This window comes from Calonectris borealis, chromosome 33, assembly GCF_964195595.1.
Source record: "Calonectris borealis chromosome 33, bCalBor7.hap1.2, whole genome shotgun sequence".
NCBI lineage: Eukaryota > Metazoa > Chordata > Aves > Procellariiformes > Procellariidae > Calonectris > Calonectris borealis.
In genome coordinates, this window is record NC_134344.1 from 738,502 (window position 1) to 761,002 (window position 22,501).

Sequence of the window (22,501 nt, forward strand, 5' to 3'; positions counted from 1 at the left end):
AGTCTTTCCCAGTGCCCCCCAATCCCTCCCAGTAATCTCCCAGTCCCTCCCAGTGCCCCCCAGTGCCTCCCAGCAACCCCTCAGTCTTTCCCAGTGCCCCCCAATCCCTCCCAGTAACCTCCCAGTCCCTCCCAGTGCCCCCCCAGTGCCTCCCAGCAACCCCTCAGTCTTTCCCAGTGCCTCCCAATCCCTCCCAGTACCCCCCCAGTCCCTCCCAGTGCCCCCCAGTGCCTCCCAGCAACCCCTCAGTCTCTCCCAGTGCCCCGCAAACCCTCGCAGTAACCCCCCCAGTCCCTCCCAGTGCCCCCCCAGTGCCTCCCAGTGCCCCCCAGCACCTCCCAGTCCCCCCAGTGCCCACCTTGGCGCAGGGTGACGCGCTCGGGGGCCACCCCGAAGGCCCGGGCAGCCTTGTCCCGCGCCTCCTCCTCGCTGCGCCCGCTCACCCAGTACCGGTCGTCCCCGTCCTGCCGCGACCCACGGCGTCGGCCCCACGGCGCCGCCCCACGGCACTGCCCCACGGCACCGCCCCACGGCGTCGGCCCCACGGCGCCGGCCCCCCCACGCCCCTCAGGGCCCCCAGCCCCACAGCGAGGGGTCCCATCTGGCAGCCCCCCCCCTGCCCCCAGCACCTCCCCAGTCCTCCCCAACACCCCAGCAGCCCCCTGACACCCCCCGACCCCCCCAACCCCCCCAGCAGCCCCCTAACCCCCCCCAAAGCCCCCCAACACCCCCCAGCCCCCCAATAGCTCCCCTGACCCCCAGCAGCCCCGACACCCCCAGCCCCCCCAGCAACCCCCCCCAACACCCCTGAGCTCCCCAGCCCCCCCGAGCCCCCCAATACCCCCCAACCCCCCACCCCCCAAGTCCCCCAACCCCCCCGACCCCCCTGAGCCCCTCAATACCCCCCAGACCCCCCAACACCCCACCCCCCAAGTCCCCCAACCCCCCCGACCCCCCTGAGCCCCTCAATACCCCCCAGACCCCCCAACACCCCACCCCCCCAAGTCCCCCAACCCCCCCGACCCCCCCGAGCCCCCCTGCCCCCCCAGCCCCCCCCGCCCCCCCCAGCCCCCACCTCCCCGGGGGGGACGCGGGGGTCGTCGATGGAGACGAAGTAGGCCGGGATGCGATGGCCCCACCAGAGCTGCCGGGAGATGCACCAGTCCCTGGGGGGGAGGGGCACGTCGGGGGCGGCCCCACGGCAGGGGTGGGGGTGGGGGGACCCCTGGGGCTGGGGACCCCCGGGGCTATGGGGCAGGAGTTATGGGGCAGGGCTATGGGGCAGGGCTGTGGGGCAGAGCTATGGGGCAGGGCTGTGGGTCAGGGCTGTGGGGCAGGGCTATGGGGCAGGGCTGTGGGGCAGGGCTGTGGGGCAGGGCTATGGGGCAGGGCTGTGGGGCAGGGCTGTGGGGCAGAGCTGTGGGTCAGGGCTGTGGGTCAGGGCTGTGGGGCAGAGCTGTGGGTCAGGGCTGTGGGGCAGGGCTGTGGGGCAGAGCTATGGGGCAGGGGCTGTGGGACAGGGCTGTGGGGCAGAGCTATGGGGCAGGGCTATGGGGCAGGAGTTATGGGGCAGGGCTATGGGGCAGGGCTGTGGGGCAGAGCTATGGGGCAGGGCTGTGGGGCAGGGCTGTGGGGCAGGGCTATGGGGCAGGGCTGTGGGGCAGGGCTGTGGGGCAGAGCTGTGGGTCAGGGCTGTGGGGCAGGGCTGTGGGGCAGAGCTATGGGGCAGGGGCTGTGGGACAGGGCTGTGGGGCAGAGCTATGGGGCAGGGCTATGGGGCAGGAGTTATGGGGCAGGGCTATGGGGCAGGGCTGTGGGGCAGAGCTGTGGGGCAGAGCTGTGGGTCAGGGCTGTGGGGCAGAGCTGTGGGGCAGGGCTATGGGTCAGGGCTATGGGGCAGGGCTGTGGGGCAGGGCTGTGGGGCAGAGCTATGGGGCAGGGCTATGGGGCAGAGCTGTGGGGCAGGGCTATGGGGCAGGGCTGTGGGGCAGGGCTGTGGGGCAGGGCTGTGGGGCAGGCTCCCCTTGGCACCGTGGGGCGGGGCCATGGGTGGAGCCGTGGGGCGGGGCCGCGGGGCGGGGCCATGGGGCGGGGCGGCGGGGCGGGGCTGACCGGATGTTGTCCATCCACTGGAACCAGGTGCGGGTGTGGGCGGGGGGGTGCAGGCGCAGGTCCCCCCTCTGGACGGCGGCCGCCGCCCCCCGCGCCAGCCCCTGGCACCGCAGGTACCACTGGGGCTTCAGCAGCGGCTCCACCACGTCCTTCGACCGGCTGCGGGGGCACCCGCGGCACCCGCGTCACCCACGGCCGCCCACAGCGGCCCACGGCCACCCACAGCCACCCATGGCCACCCACAGCCACCCACAGTGGCCCACAGCCACCCCAGAGTCACCCATGGCCACCCACGGCCACCCATGGCCGCCCACAGCCACCCACAGTGGCCCACAGCCACCCCAGAGTCACCCATGGCCACCCACGGCCACCCATGGCCGCCCACAGCCACCCACAGTGGCCCACGGCCACCCACGGCCACCCCACAGCCACCCACGGCCACCCACAGTGACCCACGGCCACCCCACAGTCACCCATGGCCACCCACGGCCACCCACAGCGACCCACGGCCACCCCACAGTCACCCATGGCCACCCACAGTGGCCCATGGCCACCCCACAGCCACCCACCGTGGCCCACGGCCACCCATGGCCACCCACGGCCACTCACAGCGACCCACGGCCACCCCACAGTCACCCATGGCCACCCATGGCTACCCCACCACCACCCACGGCCACCCACAGTGGCCCATGGCCACCCCACAGCCACCCATGGCAACCCACGGCCACCCCCACGGTGACCCATGGCCACCCATGGCCACCCCCAGTGACCCGTGACCACCCCCCAGTCACCCATGGCCACCCCCAGTGACCCACGGCCGCCCCACAGGCCCCCCCCCATCCCCCCGGCCCCGCCCGGCCCCGCCCGGCCCCGCCCACCTGCAGATGGGGACCACCATGGGGTTGTCGCTGACCCCCCGGAACAGCCCCGCTCCCGCAGCGCCTCCAGCACGGCCGCGCGCCCCGCGAAGCGCGGCAGCCCCTGGGGGAGGGGCGGCGTCACCCCCCGCCGCCCCTCCCCCGCCTCGCCCAGCCCCCCTGCCCCTCCCCCCGTGTCCCCCCGGCCCCACCCCCCCTCCATGTCCCCCTCCCCCCACGTCCTCCCATCTCCCCCACCCCCTCCATGTCCCCACCCACATCCCCCCCACCCCATCCCCCCTCCCCCTCCCCCCACCCCCCTCCCCCATCATCCCCTCCCCCATGTCCCCACATCCACCCCTCCCCCACCCCTCCATCCCCCCTCCCCCCCCACTCCCCTGTTTCCCCCCTCCCCCTCCCAGCCCCTCCCCCCAGCCCCTCCCCCTCCCCACCCGGCCCCTCCCCCACCAGGAAGGGGCGGGGCACGTTCAGGAGCCGCCCGTCCTCCCCGATGACGCTGGGGCAGGGCAGCCCGTGGCGCCGCCCCACCTCGAAGTCGGTGGCGTCGTGGGCGGGGGTGATCTTCACCGCGCCTGGGGGGCGGGGTCAGACCGGGCCACGCCCCCACATGCCGAGCCACGCCCGTGCATCGAACCATGCCCCCTCCCAAGCCACGCCCGCAGCCCCGACCACACCCACACAGCAAGCCACGCCCCCACCCCAAGCCACGCCCGTGTCTTAAGCCACACCCTCATTCGGTGCCACGCCCACATCTCAACCAATACCCGATCCCAAGCCACGCCCCCATCCCAAGCCACGCCCGTGTCTTAGGCCACACCCTCATTCGGTGCCACGCCCACATCACAACCAATACCTGATCCCAAGCCACGCCCCCATCCCAAGCCACGCCCGTGCCTTAGGCCACACCCTCATTCGGTGCCACGCCCACACCACAACTGCTGCCCCATCCCAAGCCACGCCCCCACCCCAAGCCACGCCCATCCCAAGCCACGCCCCCACCCCAAGCCACGCCCCCATCCCAAGCCACACCCCCCAAACAATACCCACACCCCAAGCCACACCCATGCCCCAAGCCACACCCCCATTCGGAGCCACGCCCCATTTGAAGCCAAGCCACGCCCACCCCTTCAAACCCATACCCAAGCCACGCCCCCACTGCAAGCCACGCCCCAAACCGCCCCAACCGAAACCACACCCCATTCTCAGCCACGCCCCCAGCTAAGCCACACCCCGCTCCAAGCCCCGCCCCCACTGTAAGTCACACCCCAAGCCCCACCCCATTCTAAGCCCCACCCCCTCCGAAGCCCCGCCCCCTCACCAGTGCCAAACTGGGCGTCGACGAAGGCGTCGTGCAGCACGGGCAGGCTCCGCCCCGTGAAGGGGTGGAGCACGCGGCGCCCCCGCAGGTGCTGGGGGGGAAATGACGTCACCCGCTGGCCACGCCCACCCCCAAGCCCCGCCCACCCCACTCAGGCCCCACCCCCTCCAATCCCCGCCTCCCCACATCCCCTGCGCAAAGGGCAACGCCCCGCCCCAAGCCACCCCCCCCTTCGGAAGCCACGCCCCCCCGGGGATGCCACGCCCCACCACGCCCTCTGGTGAGGCCACGCCCCCCGGAAGCCCCGCCCACCTGGTAGCGGGGGTCGTCGGGGTGCACGGCCACGGCCACGTCCCCCAGCATCGTCTCCAGGCGGGTGGTGGCCACGACCACCTCTTGCTCCTCCCCCTCCGCTGGGGGCGGGGTCAGCGGGGGCGGGGTCAGCGGGGGGGCGGGGTCAGCCGCCCCCCCCCCAACGCCTCGCTATGGGGCAGCCCCACTGCGCCCAGCCCCCGCTGTGGGGTCCCCCCCCCGGGTGCCCCCCCCCGGGTGCCCCCCCCCACCCCGGGTCCCCCCCCGGGTGCCCCCCCCCGGGTCCCCCCCCCGGGTCCCCCCCCGGGTCCCCCCCCCCCCGGGTGCCCCCCCCCCCCGGGTGCCCCCCCCGGGTGCCCCCCCCGACCCCGGGTGCCCCCCCCCCCGGGTGCCCCCCCCCGGGTGCCCCCCCCCACCCCAGGTCCCCCCCGGGTGCCCCCCCCCCGGGTGCCCCTCCCCCCCGCGTGCCCCCCCCGGCACCCACCGGCCCCCTCCAGGGGGTAGGCGAAGGCCACCAGCACCCCGAACTCGACGGGGGTCTCGTACCCCGGCACCCGCAGCAGCGTCCGGCCCCCCCAGCTCCAGCTTCTCCACCTGGGGGGGGGGCTGAGCCACGGACACCCCACGGGCACCCGTGGGTGCCCCCCAGGCACCGCAGGACCCCCCCAACCCCACGGGCACCCGTGGGTGCCCCCCAGGCACCGCAGGACCCCCCCAACCCCACGGACACCCGTGGGTGCCCCCCAGGCACCGCAGGACCCCCCCAACCCCACGGACACCCGTGGGTGCCCCCCAGGCACCGCAGGACCCCCCCCAACCCCACGGGCACCCGTGGGTGCCCCCCAGACACCCCACAGACACCCCATAGGCACCCACAGACACCCATGGGTGCCCCACAGCCACCCCAGGGCCCCTCCCCAACCCCACAGACACCCCCCTGCCCCCCCCCGGACACCCATGGGCGCCCACAGACAGCCCAGAGCCCCCCCCCAGCCCCCCAGAGACACCCGTGGGTGCCCCCCAGACACCCCCTGCCCCCCCCAGACACCCATGGGCACCCACAGACAGCCCAGAGCCCCCCCCAGAGGCACCCATGGGTGCCCCCCAGACACCCATGGGCACCCACAGACAGCCCAGAGCCCCCCCCCAGCCCCCCAGAGGCACCCATGGGTGCCCCCAGACACCCCCTGCGCCCCCCGGACACCCATGGGTGCCCCCCAGACACCCATGGGCACCCCCAGACAGCCCAGAGCCCCTCCCCAGCCCCACAGACACCCCCTGCCCCCCCCGGACACCCATGGGTGCCCCCCAGACACCCATGGGCACCCACAGACAGCCCAGAGCCCCCCCCCAGAGGCACCCATGGGTGCCCCCCAGACACCCATGGGCACCCACAGACACCCGTGGGTGCCCCCCAGACACCCATGGGCACCCACAGACAGCCAGAGCCCCTCCCCAGCCCCACAGACACCCCTGCCCCCCCCCAGACACCCGTGGGTGCCCCCCAGACACCCATGGGCACCCACAGCCAGCCCAGAGCCCCCCCCAGAGGCACCCGTGGGTGCCCCGGCCCCCACCTCGATGTCGGCGATGGCGGAGCGCAGGGCGCAGGACCAGTGCACCAGGCGGGTGCTGCGGTAAATGAGCCCCGACTCCCGCAGCCGCACGAAGGCCTCGCTCACGGCCCGGGACATTTTCTGGGGGGGCGGGGGGGGGTCAGGGACCCCCACACCCCCCAGGGCCCCCCCAGGCCCCCTATAGCCCCCCCGAGCCCATAGAACCCCCCCAACCCCCTATAGACCCCCCCCAGCCCATCTATAGCCCCCCCAGCCCCCTTACCACCCCCCTACAGCCCCCTTACTTCCCCCCCAATCCCCTATAGCTCCTATAGCCCCCCTAGACCCCCCCATAGCCCCCCATAGGCCCCCCAGCCCCCCATAGGCCCCCCCAGCCCCCATAGGCCCCCTATAGCCCCCTCTAGATGCCCCCCCAGGCCCCCCTAGACCCCCCCAGCCCCCCATAACTCCCCATAGCTCCCCCATAGCCCTCCCCCAGCCCCCCCATCCCCCTAGCCCCCCCTAGACCCCTCCCAGCCCCCCCAGCCCCCCCCTAGACCCCCCAGCCCCCCCATGGCCCCCCAGCCCCCCCCAGCCCCCCATAGCCCCCCAGCCCCCCCCAGCCCCCCATAGCCCCCCCTAGACCCCCCCCAGCCCCCCCCAGCCCCCCATAGCCCCCCCTAGACCCCCCCCAGCCCCCCAGCCCCCCCAGCCCCCCCTCACAGGGTCCATGGTGAAGCAGGCTCGCTCCCAGTCCATGGAGGCCCCCAGGCGCCGCAGCTGCTGGTAGATGCGGTCGCCCTTCCTGGGAGAGGGGGCGGCTGTGGGGGGGCTGGGGGGCTGTGGGGGGGCTGGGGGGGCAGCTGGGGGGGCTGGGGGGGCTGGGGGGGGCTGGGGGGCTGTGGGGCTGTGGGGGCTGTGGGGGCTGGGGGGGCTATGGGGCTTGGGGGGCTGGGGGGGGCTGGGGGGGGCGGCTGGGGGGCAGCTGGGGGGGGCAGCTGTGGGGCTGGGGGGGCTGTGGGGGCTGGGGGGGCTATGGGCGGCTGTGGGGCGGCTGGGGGGCTGGGGGGGCTGTGGGGCTGGGGTGCCATGGGGCTGGACGTGCGTCTCTATGGGGTGCTGTGGGGCTGGGTGTGGGTCTCTATGGGGCCGTCTGTGGGTCTCTGTGGGGCCGGCCGTGGGTCTCTATGGGGCTGTCCGTGGGTCTCTATGGGGCCGGCTGCAGGGCGCTGTGGGGTGGTGTGGGGCCGGCTGCGGGTCTCTATGGGGCCGTCTGTGGGTCTCTATGGGGCCGGCTGTGGGTCTCTATGGGGCCGGCCATGGGGCACCGTGGGGTGGTGTGGGGCCGGCCGTGGGTCTCTATGGGGCTGGCTGTGGGTCCCTATGGGGCCGGCCGTGGGGCGCCGCGGGGCGCACTCACTCCTGCTTCCAGCGCCAGACCTCCTCCAGAAAGGCCTCGCGGCCGAGCTGGTGCCGCGTCGCCCCCCGCTGCCGCCAGAGCTGCCGCTCCAACCACCACCTGGGTGGCGATGCCGGCGTGGTCGCAGCCCGGGTTCCACAGCGTCGTCTCCCCCCGCATCCGGTGCCTGCGGGGAGGGGCGCGCCGTGGGGCGGGGGAACCGCCGTGGGGCGGGGGGGACTTGGGGGCACGCCGTGGGGCGGGGGAACCGCCGTGGGGCTGGGGGAACCGCTGTGGGGTGGGGGGAACCGCTGTGGGGTGGGGGGACTTGGGGGCACGCCGTGGGGCAGAGGAACCGCCGTGGGCTGGAGGGGACTTGTGGGCACGCCGTGGGGCTGGGGGAACACGCTGTGGGGCTAGGGGGGACTTGGGGGGCACAGTGTGGGGCTGGGGGAACACACCATGGGGCTGGAGGGGACTTGTGGGGCACGCTGTGGGGCTAGGGGGGACTTGGGGGGCACGCCATGGGGCTGGAGAACATGTCGTGGGGCTGGGGGGGACTTGGGGGGCACACTGTGGGGCTGGGGGAACACGCTGTGGGGCTAGGGGGACTCGGGGGGCACGCTGTGGGGCTGGGGGGGCATGCCGTGGGGCTGGGGGAACACACCATGGGGCTGGGAGGGGACTTGGGGGGCACGCCGTGGGGCTGGGGGGGACTTGGGGGGCAGGGAACAGGACCTGGGGGGGGTGAGTGGGGGCCGCGGGGTGGGGCTGTGGGGCAGGAGGGGCGGGGCCGTGGGTCGCCGTGGGTCGCCGTGGGTCGCCGTGGGTCGCGCTCACCAGCGGGTGAGGGCGTCCTGGATGGCGACGGTGAGGGCGTGGCCCAGGTGGAGGGAGCCGGTGACGTTGGGGGGGGGAGGCACATCACGAAGACCCCCCGGGGGGTTGGGCTCCGCCACGCTGCCGCGCTGCGGGCGGGGCAGGGCGGGGCTCGCACCAGGGCCTGGCGCGAGGCCCCGCCCCCCGGGCCCCGCCCCCCGGGCCCCGCCCCGGCCCCGCCCGCGCTCACCCCGTGCTCGGGGCGGAAGAAGCCGCGCCGCTCCCACCAGCTGTACCAGGCCGCCTCCACGTAGCGGGGGCTGTAGGACTCGGGCAGCGGCCCCGAGACGTCTGGGGCGCGGGGACAGCGGGGGGACGGGGACAGCGGGGGGACACCGGGGGGACAGGGACGGGGACAGCGGGGGGACACCAGGGGGACACCGCGGGGACAGGGACAGGGACAGCGGGGGACAGGGACGGGGACAGCGGGGGGACAGGGACGGGGACAGCGGGGGGACAGGGACAGCGGGGGGACAGGGACGGGACACCGTGGGGACATCATGGGGACATGGTGAGGACGTGGTGGGGACAGGGACAGGGACAGCATGGGGACACCGTGGGGATGGAGACAGGCACAGGGACATCGTGGGGACACGGTGGGGACACAGCGGGGACGGGGACACCGTGGGGACACCATGGGACATGGTGGGGACATGGTGGGGACAGGGACAGGGACACCATGGGGACACAGCGGGGACGGGGACACCGTGGGGACAGGGACGGGGACACCATGGGGACGTGGTGCAGATGCCGTGGGGACACCGTGGGGACGGGGACACCATGGGGGCACCATGGGACATGGTGGGGACAAGGCAGGGGACATCGGTGGCGATGGGGACAGGGACAACAGGGCAGGGACATGGGGGGACAGGGATGGGGACGGGGACGCAGCAGGGAGGGTGACAACGGGGAGGAGGACGTGGTGGGGGCAGGGACAGCGGGGACGGGGACACGGACATGGGGACGGGGGGGACAGAGGGACACGTCAGCACCGCGGCCAGCCGGCCCCCGTGTCCCCCCCCATGTCCTCCCGTGTCCCCCCTGTCCCCCCCCCGTCCCCCCGTCCCCCCTGTCCCCCCATACCCCCCTGTGTCCCCCCATGTCCCCCCTCCCGTGTCCCCCGTGTCCCCCCGTGTCCCCCCCCGTGTCCCCCGTGTCCCCCCCCCCGTGTCCCCTCACCCTTCTTCTCCCCCGGGGGGTGGGCAGGTCGTAGCTCAGCACCCCGGGGTCCCGGCGCTCCTTCCTCGGCGCCTTTGCCTTCGCCTGCGCACGGGGAGCCTCGTCACCGACCCACAGCGACCCACAGCGACCCACGGCGACCCCCTGTGCCCACGGCGACCCACGGCGACCCACAGCGACCCACAGCGACCCCCCGGCCCTCCCGATGGGGGTCCCAACCTCGTGTCCCCATCCCCTCATCCCCTCATCCCGCCGTGGGTCGGGGGGTCGCCGTGGGTCGGGGTCGCCGTGGGTCGGGGTCCCCACCTGCTGCTCGCGGGTTTTTTTCCTGTTTCTGCTGGAATTTCTCCAGTTTCTCCCTTTTTTTCGCCTCCTTCTTCAGCTGCGCCGCGCTCTTGGCCGGGGGGGCGGCGTCCTGCCCCACGGCGTCCTGCCCCACGGCGTCCTGCCCCACAGCGTCCTGCCCCACGGCGTCCGGCTTCACAGCATCCTGCCCCACGGCGTCCTGCCCCACGGCGTCCTGCCCCACGGCGTCCGGCTTCACGGCGTCCTGCCCCACGGTGTCCAGCCCCACAGCGTCCTGCCCCACGCGTCCTGCCCCACGGCGTCCGGCCCCACGGGCGCCAGCTCCACTGGGCACAGCAGGGTCACTCCTCTGTCCCCAGCCCCACTGCATGTGCCCCCCCCCCAGCCCCACGTCCCCCAGCCCCACAGCGACTCACGCTGTGGGGCAGAGGGCCCCTCCCCACAGAGCCCCACACCCCCAGCCCCACACCCCAGCCCCACGGGGCCCCACGCCCCCAGCCCCACACCCCCGGCCCCACACCCCCAGCCCCACGGCAGCCCCACACCCCCGGCCCCACACCCCCAGCCCCACGGCAGCCCCACACCCCCAGCCCCACACCCCCAGCCCCACGGCAGCCCCACACACCCAGCCCCACACCCCAGCCCCACGGCAGCCCCACGCCCCCAGCCCCACACCCCAGCCCCACGGCGGCCCCACGCCCCCAGCCCCACGCCCCCAGCCCCACGGCGGCCCACGCCCCCAGCCCCACACCCCAGCCCCACGGCGGCCCCACGGCGACTCACGCTGTGGGGCAGGGGGCCCCTCCCCGCAGAGCCCCACGGCCCCCAGCACGGCGCGGAACTGGGGCTGCCCCACGCAGGTGAGGAACCAGCGGGTGACGCTGGGGAAGGGGGCGCGGGCGGCCGCGTCCAGCACCTGGGGGGGACACGGGGGCCACCGTGGGCGGGGGGACCCCGAGAAGTGGGGACATGGGGGGATGTGGGGGACGCGGGGGACACGATGGGTGGGGGGGGACACAGGGCGGCCCCGTGGGGGACAGAAGGACGTGGGGGGGGGTGGGGGGACCCTGGTGGGGACATGGGGGGGTCCCTGGGGACAGGGGGTGGCCCCACGGGGGGTCCCGAGGGGACCCTGGGGACAGGGGGTGGCCCCACGGGGACACGGGGGGGGTCCCGGGGGGGCCCTGGGGACAGGGGTGGCCCCACGGGGGGTCCCGGGGGGACCCTGGGGACAGGGGGTGGCCCCACGGGGACACGGGGGGGGTCCCGGGGGGGCCCTGGGGACAGGGGGTGGCCCCACAGGGACACGGGGGGGGTCCCGGGGGGGCCCTGGGGACAGGGGGTGGCCCCACGGGACATGGGGGGGGTCCCGGGGGGACCCTGGGGACAGGGGGTGGCCCCACGGGGACATGGGGGGGGTCCCGGGGGGGCCCTGGGGACAGGGGGTGGCCCCACGGGGACACAGGGGGGGTCCCAGGGGGGCCGTGGGGACAGGGGGTGGCCCCACGGGGACACGGGGGGGGTCCCGGGGGGGCCCTGGGGACAGGGGGTGGCCCCACGGGGGGTCCCGGGGGGACCCTGGGGACAGGGGGTGGCCCCACAGGGACACGGGGGGGGTCCCAGGGGGCCGTGGGGACAGGGGGTGGCCCCACGGGGACATGGGGGGTCCTGGGGGTCCCGGGGGACCCTGGGGACAGGGGGTGGCCCCACGGGGACATGGGGGGTCCTGGGGGTCCCGGGGGGACCCTGGGGACAGGGGGTGGCCCCACGGGACATGGGGGGGTCCCGGGGGGACCCTGGGGACAGGGGGTGGCCCCACGGGGACACGGGGGGGGTCCCGGGGGGGCCCTGGGGACAGGGGGTGGCCCCACGGGGGGTCCTGGGGGGCCCTGGGGACAGGGGGTGGCCCCACGGGGACACGGGGGGACTCACGTGCTGGAAGGGGTGCAGGAGGGCGCAGGTGACGGTGACGTCGGCCAGGGTGACGCCCTCCCCCACCAGGAAGGTCCGGCCCCCCAGGTGGGCCTCCAGCGCCCCCAGCCCCCGCCGCAGCTCCTGCCCGCCCGGGCCCGCGCCTGGGGGAGGGGCAACGTGGGGCCGCGGCCACGGCACCCGCGGACCCCACAGACCCCCCCCCGGCACCCGCAGACCCCCCCCCCCCCCCCGGCACCCGCGGACCCCACAGACCCCCCACGGCACCCACGGACCCCCCCCCCACGGCACCCGCGGACCCCACCCCCCCCCAGCACCCGCAGACCCCACAGACCCCCCACGGCACCCGCGGACCCCATAGACCCCCCACGGCACCCGCAGACCGCCCCCCCCCCCAGCACCCACGGACCCCACCTCCCCCCACGGCACCCACAGACCCCACAGACCCCCCCACGGCACCCGCGGACCCAGTGTCTGGGACCCACAGATGCCCAAGACCCACAGACCCTAGAGCCCCGCCCCCAGCCCCCTATAGCCCCCCTATGGCCCCCATAGCCCCCTATAGCCCCCCTATAGCCCCCCATAGCCCCCCATGGCCCCCCATAGCACCCTATAGCCCCCCATAGCCCCCCCCATGGCCCCCCATAGCCCCTATGGCCCCTATAGCCCCCCTATAGCCCCCCATGGCCCCCTATAGCCCCCCTATAGCCCCCCTATAGCCCCCATAGCCCCCCTACCTCCGGGGGCCCCCCCTCCATGAGGGCCGCAGCCGGGCCCAGCTCCCCCTCGGCGAACGCCACCCACTGCCCCCCCAACCCCCCCCATAGCCCCCCTATGGCCCCTATAGCCCCCCCATAGCCCCCCCATGGCCCCCCCTATAGCCCCCCATAGCCCCCCCTATGGCACCCTATAGCCCCCCATAGTCCCCTATAGCCCCCCTACCTCCGGGGGCCCCCCCTCCATGAGGGCCGCGGCCGGGCCCAGCTCCCCCTCGGCGAACGCCACCCACTGCCCCCCCAACCCCCCCCATAGCCCCCCCATGGCCCCTATAGCCCCCCCATAGCCCCCCCATAGCCCCCCCTATAGCCCCCCTATGGTCCCTATAACCCCCCTATAGCCCCCTATAGCTCCCCTATGGCCCCTATAGCCCCCCCTATGGCCTCCTATAGCCCCCCTATAGCCCCTATAGCCTCCCTATGGCCCCTATAGCCCCCCATAGCCCCCCCCATAGCCCCCTATAGCCCCCCCCTACCTCCGGGGCCCCCCCTCCATGAGGGCCGCGGCCGGGCCCAGCTCCCCCTCGGCGAACGCCACCCACTGCCCCCCAACCACCCCCATAGCCCCCCTATGGCCCCCATAGCCCCCCCATGGCCCCCCATAGCCCCCCATAGCCCCCCCTATAGCCTCCCATGGCCCCCTATGGCCCCCCCCCCATAGCCCCCTATAGCCCCCCCCATAGCCCCCCCCGTACCTCCGGGGGCCCCCCCTCCATGAGGGCCGCGGCCGGGCCCAGCTCCCCCTCGGCAAACGCCACCCACTGCCCCCCAACCCCCCCCATAGCCCCCCCATGGCCCCCCATAGCCCCCCTATAGCCCCCCCTATGGCCCCATAGCCCCCCCATAGCCCCCTATAGCCCCCATAGCCCCCCCATAGCCCCCCCTATGGCCCCCTATAGCCCCCCCTATAGCCCCCCCTATAGCCCCCCCTACCTCGGGGGGCCCCCCTCCATGAGGGCCGCGGCCGGGCCCAGCTCCCCCTCGGCGAACGCCACCCACTGCCGCACCAGCGCGGCCCCGGGCCCGGCCCCCAGCAGCGCGGGGGGGCTGAGGAAGAGGGCGGCGGGGCCGGGGCCCAGCAGGGCCCCCCCGGGGGTGCGCAGGGCGGGCAGGGGGGTGCCGGGGGGGCCCGGGGGGGGGCTCCCCGCCCCCAGCCGCTGCAGCCGGGGGGGCTTCGGGCCGTAGCGGGCGGCGATCAGAACCCGGCGGGCGGGGGCGTCGGCGGGGGGGGGCGGGAGGAAGAGCAGCGGGGGGGGGGGCGGGGGGGCCATGGCTGGGGGGAGAAAGGGGGGTCAGGGGTGAGGGGGGGGCCCCGGGGGGCGGGGGCTTGGGGGTCCCGGGGGGGGGCTTAGGGGGTCCCGGGGTCGCGGCGGGGTCACTGGGGGGGTCGCGGGGGGGCACCGAGGGGGCACTGGGGGGTCCCGGGGGGGGCACTGGGGGGGTCCCGGGGTCGCGGGGGGTCACGGGGGGGTTCCCGGGGGGCACTGGGGGTTCCCGGGGTCCCGGGGGGTCACTGGGGGGGCACTGGGGGTTCCCGGGGTCCCGGGGGGTCACTGGGGGCACAGGGGGGCACTGGGGGGGTCCCGGGGTCACTGGGGGGGGGCACTGGGGGTTCCCGGGGGTCCCGGGGGGTCACTGGGGGCACAGGGGGGGCACTGGGGGGGTCCCGGGGTCACTGGGGGTTCCCGGAAGGTCCCGGGGGGTTCCCGGGGGTCACGGGGGGGTCCCGGGGGTCACTGGGGGGGGGCACTGGGGGTTCCCGGGGTCCCGGGGGGGCACTGGGGGCACTGGGGGGTTCCCGGGGTCACTGGGGGTTCCCGGGGGTCACGGGGGGGTCCCGGGGGTCCCGGGGTGTTCCCGGGGGTCACGGGGGGGTCACCGGGGTCACGGGGGTCGCGGCCCCCCGGTACCTGCAGCTGCCGCGGCGCGAGCAGACACGTGGGGCGGCGCGCGGGGCGCATGCGCGGGGAGGCTGCGCGCGCAGGCCCCGCCCCGCCCACGCCCCGCTACGCGCATGCGCGCCCCCGCACCCATTGGCTGGCGCGGCCGGGGATGGGGGAGGGAGGCGGGGCGTGGCTCTACCACGGAGCTCGGCGGGGCAGAGCGGCCCCCGGCGGCCCCCAGCGCCCCCTAGCGGCGCGGAGGGACCCCCGGGGACCCCCGAGCCCTCCCCAAAGGGACCCGGGGGTCCGGGACCCCCCAACCCCCCCTCAGGGACCCCCCAAAAGGCACCCAGGGGTCAGGGACCTCCCAACCCCCCCCAGGGACCCCCACCCTTACCCCCCAAAAGGGAGCCAGGCATCCAGGACCCCCAACCCTCCCCAGGGACCCCCCTAAAAGGCACCCATGGGTCAGGGACCCCCCCAAAAGGCACCCAGGGGTCAGGGACCCCCCCAAAAAGGGACCCAGGAGTCTGGAAACCCCACCCTGCCCCCCCAGGGATCCCCCCAGAGCCCCCCAAAAGGGACCCGGGGGTCTGGGACCCCCCAACCCCCCCTCAGGGACCCCCAGGGGACCCCTCATGGGTCAGGGACCCCCAGGGACCCCCCAAAGAAGCACCCAGGGGTCAGGCACTTCCCAATCCCCCCCCCAAGGGACCCCTCATGGGTCAGGGACCCCCCAGAAAGGCACCCAGGGGTCCAGGACCCCCAGAGACCCCCCAAAAAGGCACCCAGGGGTCTGGGACCCCCCAGGGACCCCCCAGAAAGGCACCCAGGGAACTGGGACCCCCCAGAAAGGCACCCAGGGGTCTGGGACCCCCCAGGGACCCCCCAGAAAGGCACCCAGGGATCTGGGACCCCCCAGGGACCCCCCAAAAAGGCACCCAGGGATCCGGGACCCCCCAGGGACCCCCCAAAAATGCTCCCAGCCTCTGGCGCAGCGCACACCCGGGGGGGGGGGGGGGGCGGGGATCATCATCACCTTTATTGACCCCCCCAAACCCAAACACCGGGGTTGGGGGGGGGACCCCCAGCACAGGGGGGGGTCCCGGGGCGGGGGTCCCGGGGGGTCCCGGGGGGTCCCGGGGGTCCCGGGGGGGGGTCACTGTTTCTGCTGCAGGGCCTCTCCTTGCGCGCCGCGTCCTGCAGCAGCTGCGTGTCCACCTCGTCGGCCGGCAGCTGGACGTAGCGGACCACCGAGCCCCGGATGAAGCAGTTCTTCACCGAGAGCTGGGGGGGGCGTCAGGGGACCCCCACTTCTGGGGGAGACCCCAGGGACCCCCCGGGACCACCCAGGGACCCCCCGGGACCCCAGGGACCCCCAGGACCCACCCAGGACCCACCCAGGACCCCCCGGGACCCCAGGGACCACCGAGCCCCGGATGAAGCAGTTCTTCACCGAGAGCTGGGGGGGGCGTCAGGGGACCCCCACTTCTGCGGGAGACCCCAGGGACCCCCGGGACCACCCAGGGACCCCCAGGACCCCCAGGGACCCCAGGGACCACCCAGGACCCCCCGGGACCCCAGGGACCCCCCGGGACCCCCGAGACCACCCAGGACCCCCCGGGACCACCGAGCCCCGGATGAAGCAGTTCTTCACCGAGAGCTGGGGGGGGCGTCAGGGGGACCCCCGGGACCCCCACATCTGGGGGGGAACCCCAGGACCCCCCAGGACCCCCCGGGACCCATAGGAACCACCCAGGACCCCAGGACCCCAAGGGACCCCCAGATCTCGGGGGGAGACCCCAGGGACACCCCTAGAGCCCCCTGGACCCCACTTTGGGGAACAGACCCCAGAGACCCCCCAAGAACCCCCCAGGGACCCCCCAGCCCCCCCCCGGCCCCCCGCCCCCCCAGCCCCCGCGCCGGGGGTCCCCACCATGTGGGGGTACTTCTCGGGGTCGGTGACGCTGATGTCCGTCAGTTTGATGTTCAGGTACTGGGGGGGGGGGGGGTCAGAGACCCCCCGACACCCCCCAGCCCCCCCAAATCCCACAGACACCCCCAACCTCCCAGACCCCAAAGACCCCCCAGCCCCCCCAGGCCCCCCAGCCCCAGACACCCCCCAGCCCCCCCAAATCCCACAGACACCCCCAGCCTCCCACACCCCAAAGCCCCCCCAGACCCCCCCCACCCCCCCCAAACCCCACAGTGCCCCCAGCCCCAGGGACCCCCCCCAGCCCCCCCAAACCCCCCCAGCCCCAGGGACCCCCCAGCCCCCCAAACCCCCCTAGCCCCCCCCAGCCCCAGGGACCCCCCCCAGCCCCCCCAAGCCCCAAGGACCCACCCAGCCCCCCCAAACCCCCCCAGCCCCACAGACCCCCCCACCTCCCCAAGCCCCCCCCAGCCCCAGGGACCCCCCAGCCCCCCAAACCCCCCAGCCCCCCCAGCCCCAGGGACCCCCCAGCCCCCCCAAACTCCCCAGCCCCCCCCAGCCCCAGGGACCCCCCCAGCCCCCCAAACCCCCCAGCCCCCCCCAGCCCCAGGGACCCCCCCAGCCCCCCCAAACCCCCCCAGCCCCCCCCTCACCTGATCCACCGAGTGCAGGGTCCCACAGATGCTGGAGAGAAAGGGGGTTCGTGGGGGGGGGCCCAGATGGGGGGGTCTATAGGGGGTCTATGGGGGTCTATAGGGGGTCCATGGGGGTCGGGGGGGTCCATGGGGATCTATAGGGGGGTCTATAGGGTGTCCATGGGGGGCCCGGGGGATCCATGGGGGCCTACAGGGGGTCTATAGGGGCCCGGGGGGGTCCATGGGGGTCTCTGGGGGTCTATAGGGGGTCTATAGGGGTCGGAAGTGTCTCTGGGGGTCTATAGGGGCCCGGGGGGGTCTATAGGGGTCTATAGGGGCCCGGGGGGGTCCATGGGGGTCTCTGGGGGTCTATAGGGGGTCTATAGGGGTCGGAAGTGTCTCTGGGGGTCTATAGGGACCCGGCGGGGTCTATAGGGGTCTATAGGGGCCCGGGGGGGTCCATGGGGGTCTCTGGGGGTCTATAGGGGGTCTATAGGGGTCGGAAGTGTCTCTGGGGGTCTATAGGGGCCCGGGGGGGTCTATAGGGGTCTATAGGGGCCCGGGGGGGTCCATGGGGGTGTCTGGGGGTCTATAGGGGCCCATGGGGGTCCATGGGGGTCTCTGGGGGGTCTATAGGGGTCTATAGGGGCCCGGGGGGGTCCATAGGGGCCCGGGGGGGTCTATAGGGGTCTATAGGGGTGCGGGGGGGTCTATAGGGGCCCATGGGGGTGTCTGGGGGTCCATAGGGGCTCGGGGGGGTCCATAGGGGCGCGGGGGGGGTCTATAGGGGTGTGGGGGGGTCTATAGAGGTCTATAGGGGCCCATGGGGGTGTCTGGGGGTCCACAGGGGCCCGGGGGGTCCATGGGGGTCTCCAGGCCCGGGCCCTCACCTGAGGTCGTTCTTCAGCTCCACCACCACGTCCTTCCCCACCAGGGACTTGAAGAAGGAGTAGAAGAGCTGGGGGGACACGGGGGGCACGGGGGTCACGGGGGTCACGGGGGGCACGGGGGTCACGGGGGGCACGGGGGTCACGGGGGCACGGGACCCCTCCCCCCCGCCCCGCTCTCACCATCGCGGCCGCCGCGCGCCTCCCCCGCCCGCCAGGAGCCCGCGCGCCGCACGCCCCGCCCCCTTCCGCCGCGGCGTCATGGCCCCGCCCACTTCCCCTCCAGGCTCCGCCCACCGCCTTCCGAGACCCCGCCCACCCGCTTTCCCAGCCTCCGCCCGCCCCCGAGGCTCCGCCCGCCGCTGCCGAGGCTCCACCCACCCACCCCCGGAACCACGCCCATCCCTTTCCGAGGCTCTGCCCACCCCGCGGCCCCGCCCACCCCTCCAAAACCCCGCCCACCCCTCCCCAGATACCGCCCCCGCCCGAGGCCCCGCCCACCCCGGCCGAGGCCCCGCCCACCCCGGCCGGACGCGGGGGCGGCGGGAGGGAAGTGACTCACCCGCCCCCGCGCCGGGGCAAAGGTCGAGGGGCGGGGCCGGGGCCCCCGCGTCCCCAATGTCCCCATGTCCCCAATGTCCCCCTGTCCCCAATGTCCCCATGTCCCCCCCTGTCCCCCTGTCCCCACATCCCCATGTCCCCACGTCCCCAATGTCCCCAATGTCCCCAATGTCCCCCTGTCCCCAATGTCCCCCTGTCCCCACGTCCCCAATGTCCCCAATGTCCCCCCGTGTCCCCATGTCCCCACGTCCCCAATGTCCCCATGTCCCCCCGTGTCCCCCTGTCCCCCTGTCCCCACATCCCCACATCCCCATGTCCCCACGTCCCCAATGTCCCCATGTCCCCACGTCCCCCTGACCCCACGTCCCCATGTCCCCACGTCCCCAATGTCCCCATGTCCCCACGTCCCCCTGTCCCCACGTCCCCCTGACCCCACGTCCCCATGTCCCCACGTCCCCATGTCCCCATGTCCCCAATGTCCCCATGTCCCCACGTCCCCCTGTCCCCTGTGTGTCCCCTGTGTCCCCACATCTCTGTGTCCCCTGTGTCCCCATCCCCACGTGTCCCCGTGTCCCCCCATGTCCCCACACCCCCGTGTCCCCTGATATCCCGATGTCCCCCGTGTCCTTCACGTGTCCCGTGTGTCCCCGTGTCCCCACGTCCCCCATCCCCATGTCCCCATCTCAGTGTCCCCTACATCTGTGTCCCCGTGTCCCCACATCCCTCCTGTCCCCATGTCCCCATGTCCCCATGTCCCCGTGTCCCATGTCCCACGTCCCCGTGTCCCCATGTCCCCATGTCCCCATGTCCCCACGTCCCCAATGTCCCCCGTGTCCCCATGTCCCCCGTGTCCCCCTGTCCCCATGTCCCCATGTCCCCCTGTCCCCCTGTCCCCATGACCCCATGTCCCCATGTCCCCACGTCCCCCTGTCCCCCATGTCCCCATGTCCCCATGTCCCCCCGTGTCCCCCGTGTCCCCCATGTCCCCATGTCCCCGTGTCCCCATGTCCCACGTCCCCACGTCCCCATGTCCCCCATGTCCCCGTGTCCCCCGTGTCCCCCGTGTCCCCACGTCCCTGTGTCCCCCATGTCCCCGTGTCCCCATGTCCCCATGTCCCCCATGTCCCCGTGTCCCCCGTGTCCCCCGTGTCCCCACGTCCCCGTGTCCCCGTGTCCCCATGTCCCCGTGTCCCGTGTCCCTCATGTCCCCATGTCCCCATGTCCCCATGTCCCCGTGTCCCCGTGTCCCACGTCCCACGTCCCGTGTCCCCATGTCCCCCATGTCCCCGTGTCCCCATGTCCTCGTGTCCCCATGTCCCCATGTCCCCGTGTCCCCGTGTCCCCGTGTCCCCCATGTCCCCACGTCCCCGTGTCCCCATGTCCCCCATGTCCCCATGTCCCCATGTCCCCGTGTCCCCGTGTCCCCATGTCCCCACGTCCCCGTGTCCCCATGTCCCCCATGTCCCCGTGTCCCCGTGTCCCCCGTGTCCCCATGTCCCCATGTCCCCATGTCCCCGTGTCCCGTGTCCCCGTGTCCCGTGTCCCCGTGTCCCCATGTCCCCACGTCCCCGTGTCCCGTGTCCCCATGTCCCCGTGTCCCCCGTGTCCCCATGTCCCCATGTCCCCATGTCCCCGTGTCCCGTGTCCCCGTGTCCCACGTCCCCATGTCCCCGTGTCCCGTGTCCCGTGTCCCACGTCCCCGTGTCCCCTCCCAGGCCACGGCCACCCCCGCTGGGCTGGGGCCGGGTGGGGACCGGGCGGACCGGCCCCGCGGCCCCGTGACGACACCGTCACCCGTCCCTGTCACCCGTCCCTGTCACCCACCCCGTCACCCGCCCCGGCCCCCGGCCCCGGCCCCGGGATTTAAGGGCGGCCCCGCGGCCCCGCGGCACCGACGGGACCTTGTGGTGAGTGGGGACAGGGGGACACGGGGACACGGGGACAGGGATGGGACAGGGATGGGGACACGGGGACAGGGATGGGACAGGGATGGGGACAGGGATGGGGACAGGGGGACACGGGGACACGGGGACAGGGATGGGGACAGGGATGGGGACAGGGGGACACGGGGACACGGGGACAGGGATGGGGACAGGGGGACACGGGGACACGGGGACAGGGATGGGACAGGGATGGGGACAGGGGGACACGGGGACACGGGGACAGGGATGGGGACAGGGGGACACGGGGACACGGGGACAGGGATGGGGACAGGGATGGGGACAGGGGGACACGGGGACACGGGGACAGGGATGGGGACAGGGGGACGGGGGGGACACGGGGACAGGGATGGGACAGGGATGGGGACACGGGGACAGGGATGGGGACAGGGATGGGGATGGGGACAGGGATGGGGACACGGGGACGGGGATGGGGACAGGGATGGGGACACGGGGACAGGGATGGGGACAGGGATGGGGACACGGGGACGGGGGACGGGAGGGGGACATGGGGACAGGGACGGGGATGGGGACAGGGATGGGGACGGGGGGGGGATGGGGACACGGGGCGGGCCGGGGGGGCCGGGGGGGCAGGAGGGGGCCGTGGGGCCGGGACACGGGGTGGGGCCGGGGGGGCAGGAGGGGGCCGTGGGGCCGGGACACGGGGCGGGCCGGGGGGGCCGGGGGGGCCGGAGGGGGCCGTGGGGCCGGGACACGGGGCGGGCCGGGGGGCCGGGCTCTGCCCCCGCCCCGACGCCGCCCCCCCAGGCAGGATGTGCGCGGGTGCCCAGTGCCTGATGAACCTGCTGCGCTGGGCCTGGGGGGTCCTGCGGGGCCTCTGGGGGGGGCACGGCGGTGAGGGGCTCCGGGGGCTCCGGGGGGGCCGGGGGGGCCGGGGGGGCCGGGGGGACCGGGGGGGGGACCCGGGGGGGGACCCGGGGGGCACCGGGGGGGACCGGAGGGGGCTCCGGGGGGCACCAGGGGGGACCGGGAGGGACCGGGGGGGGACCGGAGGGGGGACCCTTGGGGGGGGGACCCATGGGGGGGCACCCGGGGGGGGACCCTTGGGGGGGGACCCGGGGGGAGACCCGGGGGGGGACCCATGGGGGGCACCCGGGGGGGGAACCGGTGGGGGACCCATGGGGGGGGACCCTTGGGGGGGACCCATGGGGGGGGGGGACCCATGAGGGGGGACCCTTGGGGGGGGGACCCATGGGGGGGGGACCCATGGGGGGGGCCCTTGGGGGGGCACCCTTGGGGGGGGGGACCCATGGGGGGGGCCCTTGGGGGGGCACCCATGGGGGAGGGCACCCTTGGGGGGGCACTTGGGACCCCTGGGGGGAGATGGGGGGGTCTGGGTGCCCTGGGGGGGGCCACCCGTGTGCGGGGGGGGTCAGTGGGGGGAGGGGGTGGGGGTGGGGCGGGGCCCGGGTCCCCACTTCCCGCCCGCAGCCGCTGCCCGACCGGCCCGGCCGGTCAGGGGTCAAGGCCAGGGGCAAGGTGAGAGGTCAAAGGTCACCACTGACCCCCCCCCTCCCCCCACAGTGACCCCCCCGCCCCCACCGGCCGAGAGGACGACGCTGGTTCCCGGCAAAGAGGACTGAGACCCCCCGGGACCCCCCCGGGACCCCCCAAAACCCCCCGGGACCCCCCAAAACCCCCGGGACCCCCCAAAACCCCCCGGGACCCCCCCGGGACCCCCCAAAACCCTCCCGGACCCCCCCCCCCGTGAATAAACAACCCTGAACCCGAGGCCGTATCTGGTTTTTTTTGGGGGGGGGTTTGAGGCTTCGTGCTGGGCCCCCACCCCCACCCCCCTCAGCCCCTCCCCCACCCGCCCATTGTCCCCCTTGAGCGGCGCCCATTGACCTCGATGGGCCGCGAAGTGCCGGGGGGGGGAGGGGGGGACCCCCAAGGATGGGGGGGGGGGGCACCCCAGCCATCCCCTCCCCCTCCCCCCCCGCCTCAGTTTCCCCACAGGGAGCCGGGGGGTGGGGGGTGGGGCGGGCAGGGAG

The 22,501-nt window shown here is 75.0% G+C and overlaps 4 protein-coding genes across 4 annotated transcripts in view; 1 reads left to right on the plus strand and 3 right to left on the minus strand.

Annotated features, from left to right (window-relative positions):
* LOC142074173 (uncharacterized) overlaps positions 1-22,501 on the minus strand; it is a 227,996-nt gene that overhangs the window by 200,001 nt on the left and 5,494 nt on the right. The gene's annotated exons all lie outside the window — the stretch shown is intronic.
* Positions 1-22,501, plus strand: part of LOC142074202 (uncharacterized) — a 159,063-nt gene that overhangs the window by 97,112 nt on the left and 39,450 nt on the right. The gene's annotated exons all lie outside the window — the stretch shown is intronic.
* Positions 246-12,901, minus strand: VARS1 (valyl-tRNA synthetase 1). The gene is given in 23 exon segments (XM_075134561.1): positions 246-464; positions 1,076-1,166; positions 2,113-2,271; positions 2,991-3,036; positions 3,039-3,093; positions 3,438-3,562; positions 4,309-4,399; positions 4,621-4,721; positions 5,105-5,195; positions 5,197-5,214; positions 6,198-6,317; positions 6,900-6,981; positions 7,597-7,685; positions 7,687-7,762; positions 8,416-8,543; positions 8,645-8,745; positions 9,634-9,654; positions 9,657-9,732; positions 9,944-10,209; positions 10,212-10,265; positions 10,723-10,855; positions 11,872-12,014; positions 12,814-12,901. Coding segments are annotated over 23 exon segments (2,373 nt in total).
* Positions 15,553-18,244, minus strand: LSM2 (LSM2 homolog, U6 small nuclear RNA and mRNA degradation associated). Its single transcript, XM_075134732.1, is given in 6 exon segments — positions 15,553-15,713; positions 15,716-15,817; positions 16,467-16,526; positions 17,117-17,147; positions 17,989-18,056; positions 18,169-18,244. Coding segments are annotated over 6 exon segments (288 nt in total). The 5' UTR covers positions 18,172-18,244; the 3' UTR covers positions 15,553-15,689.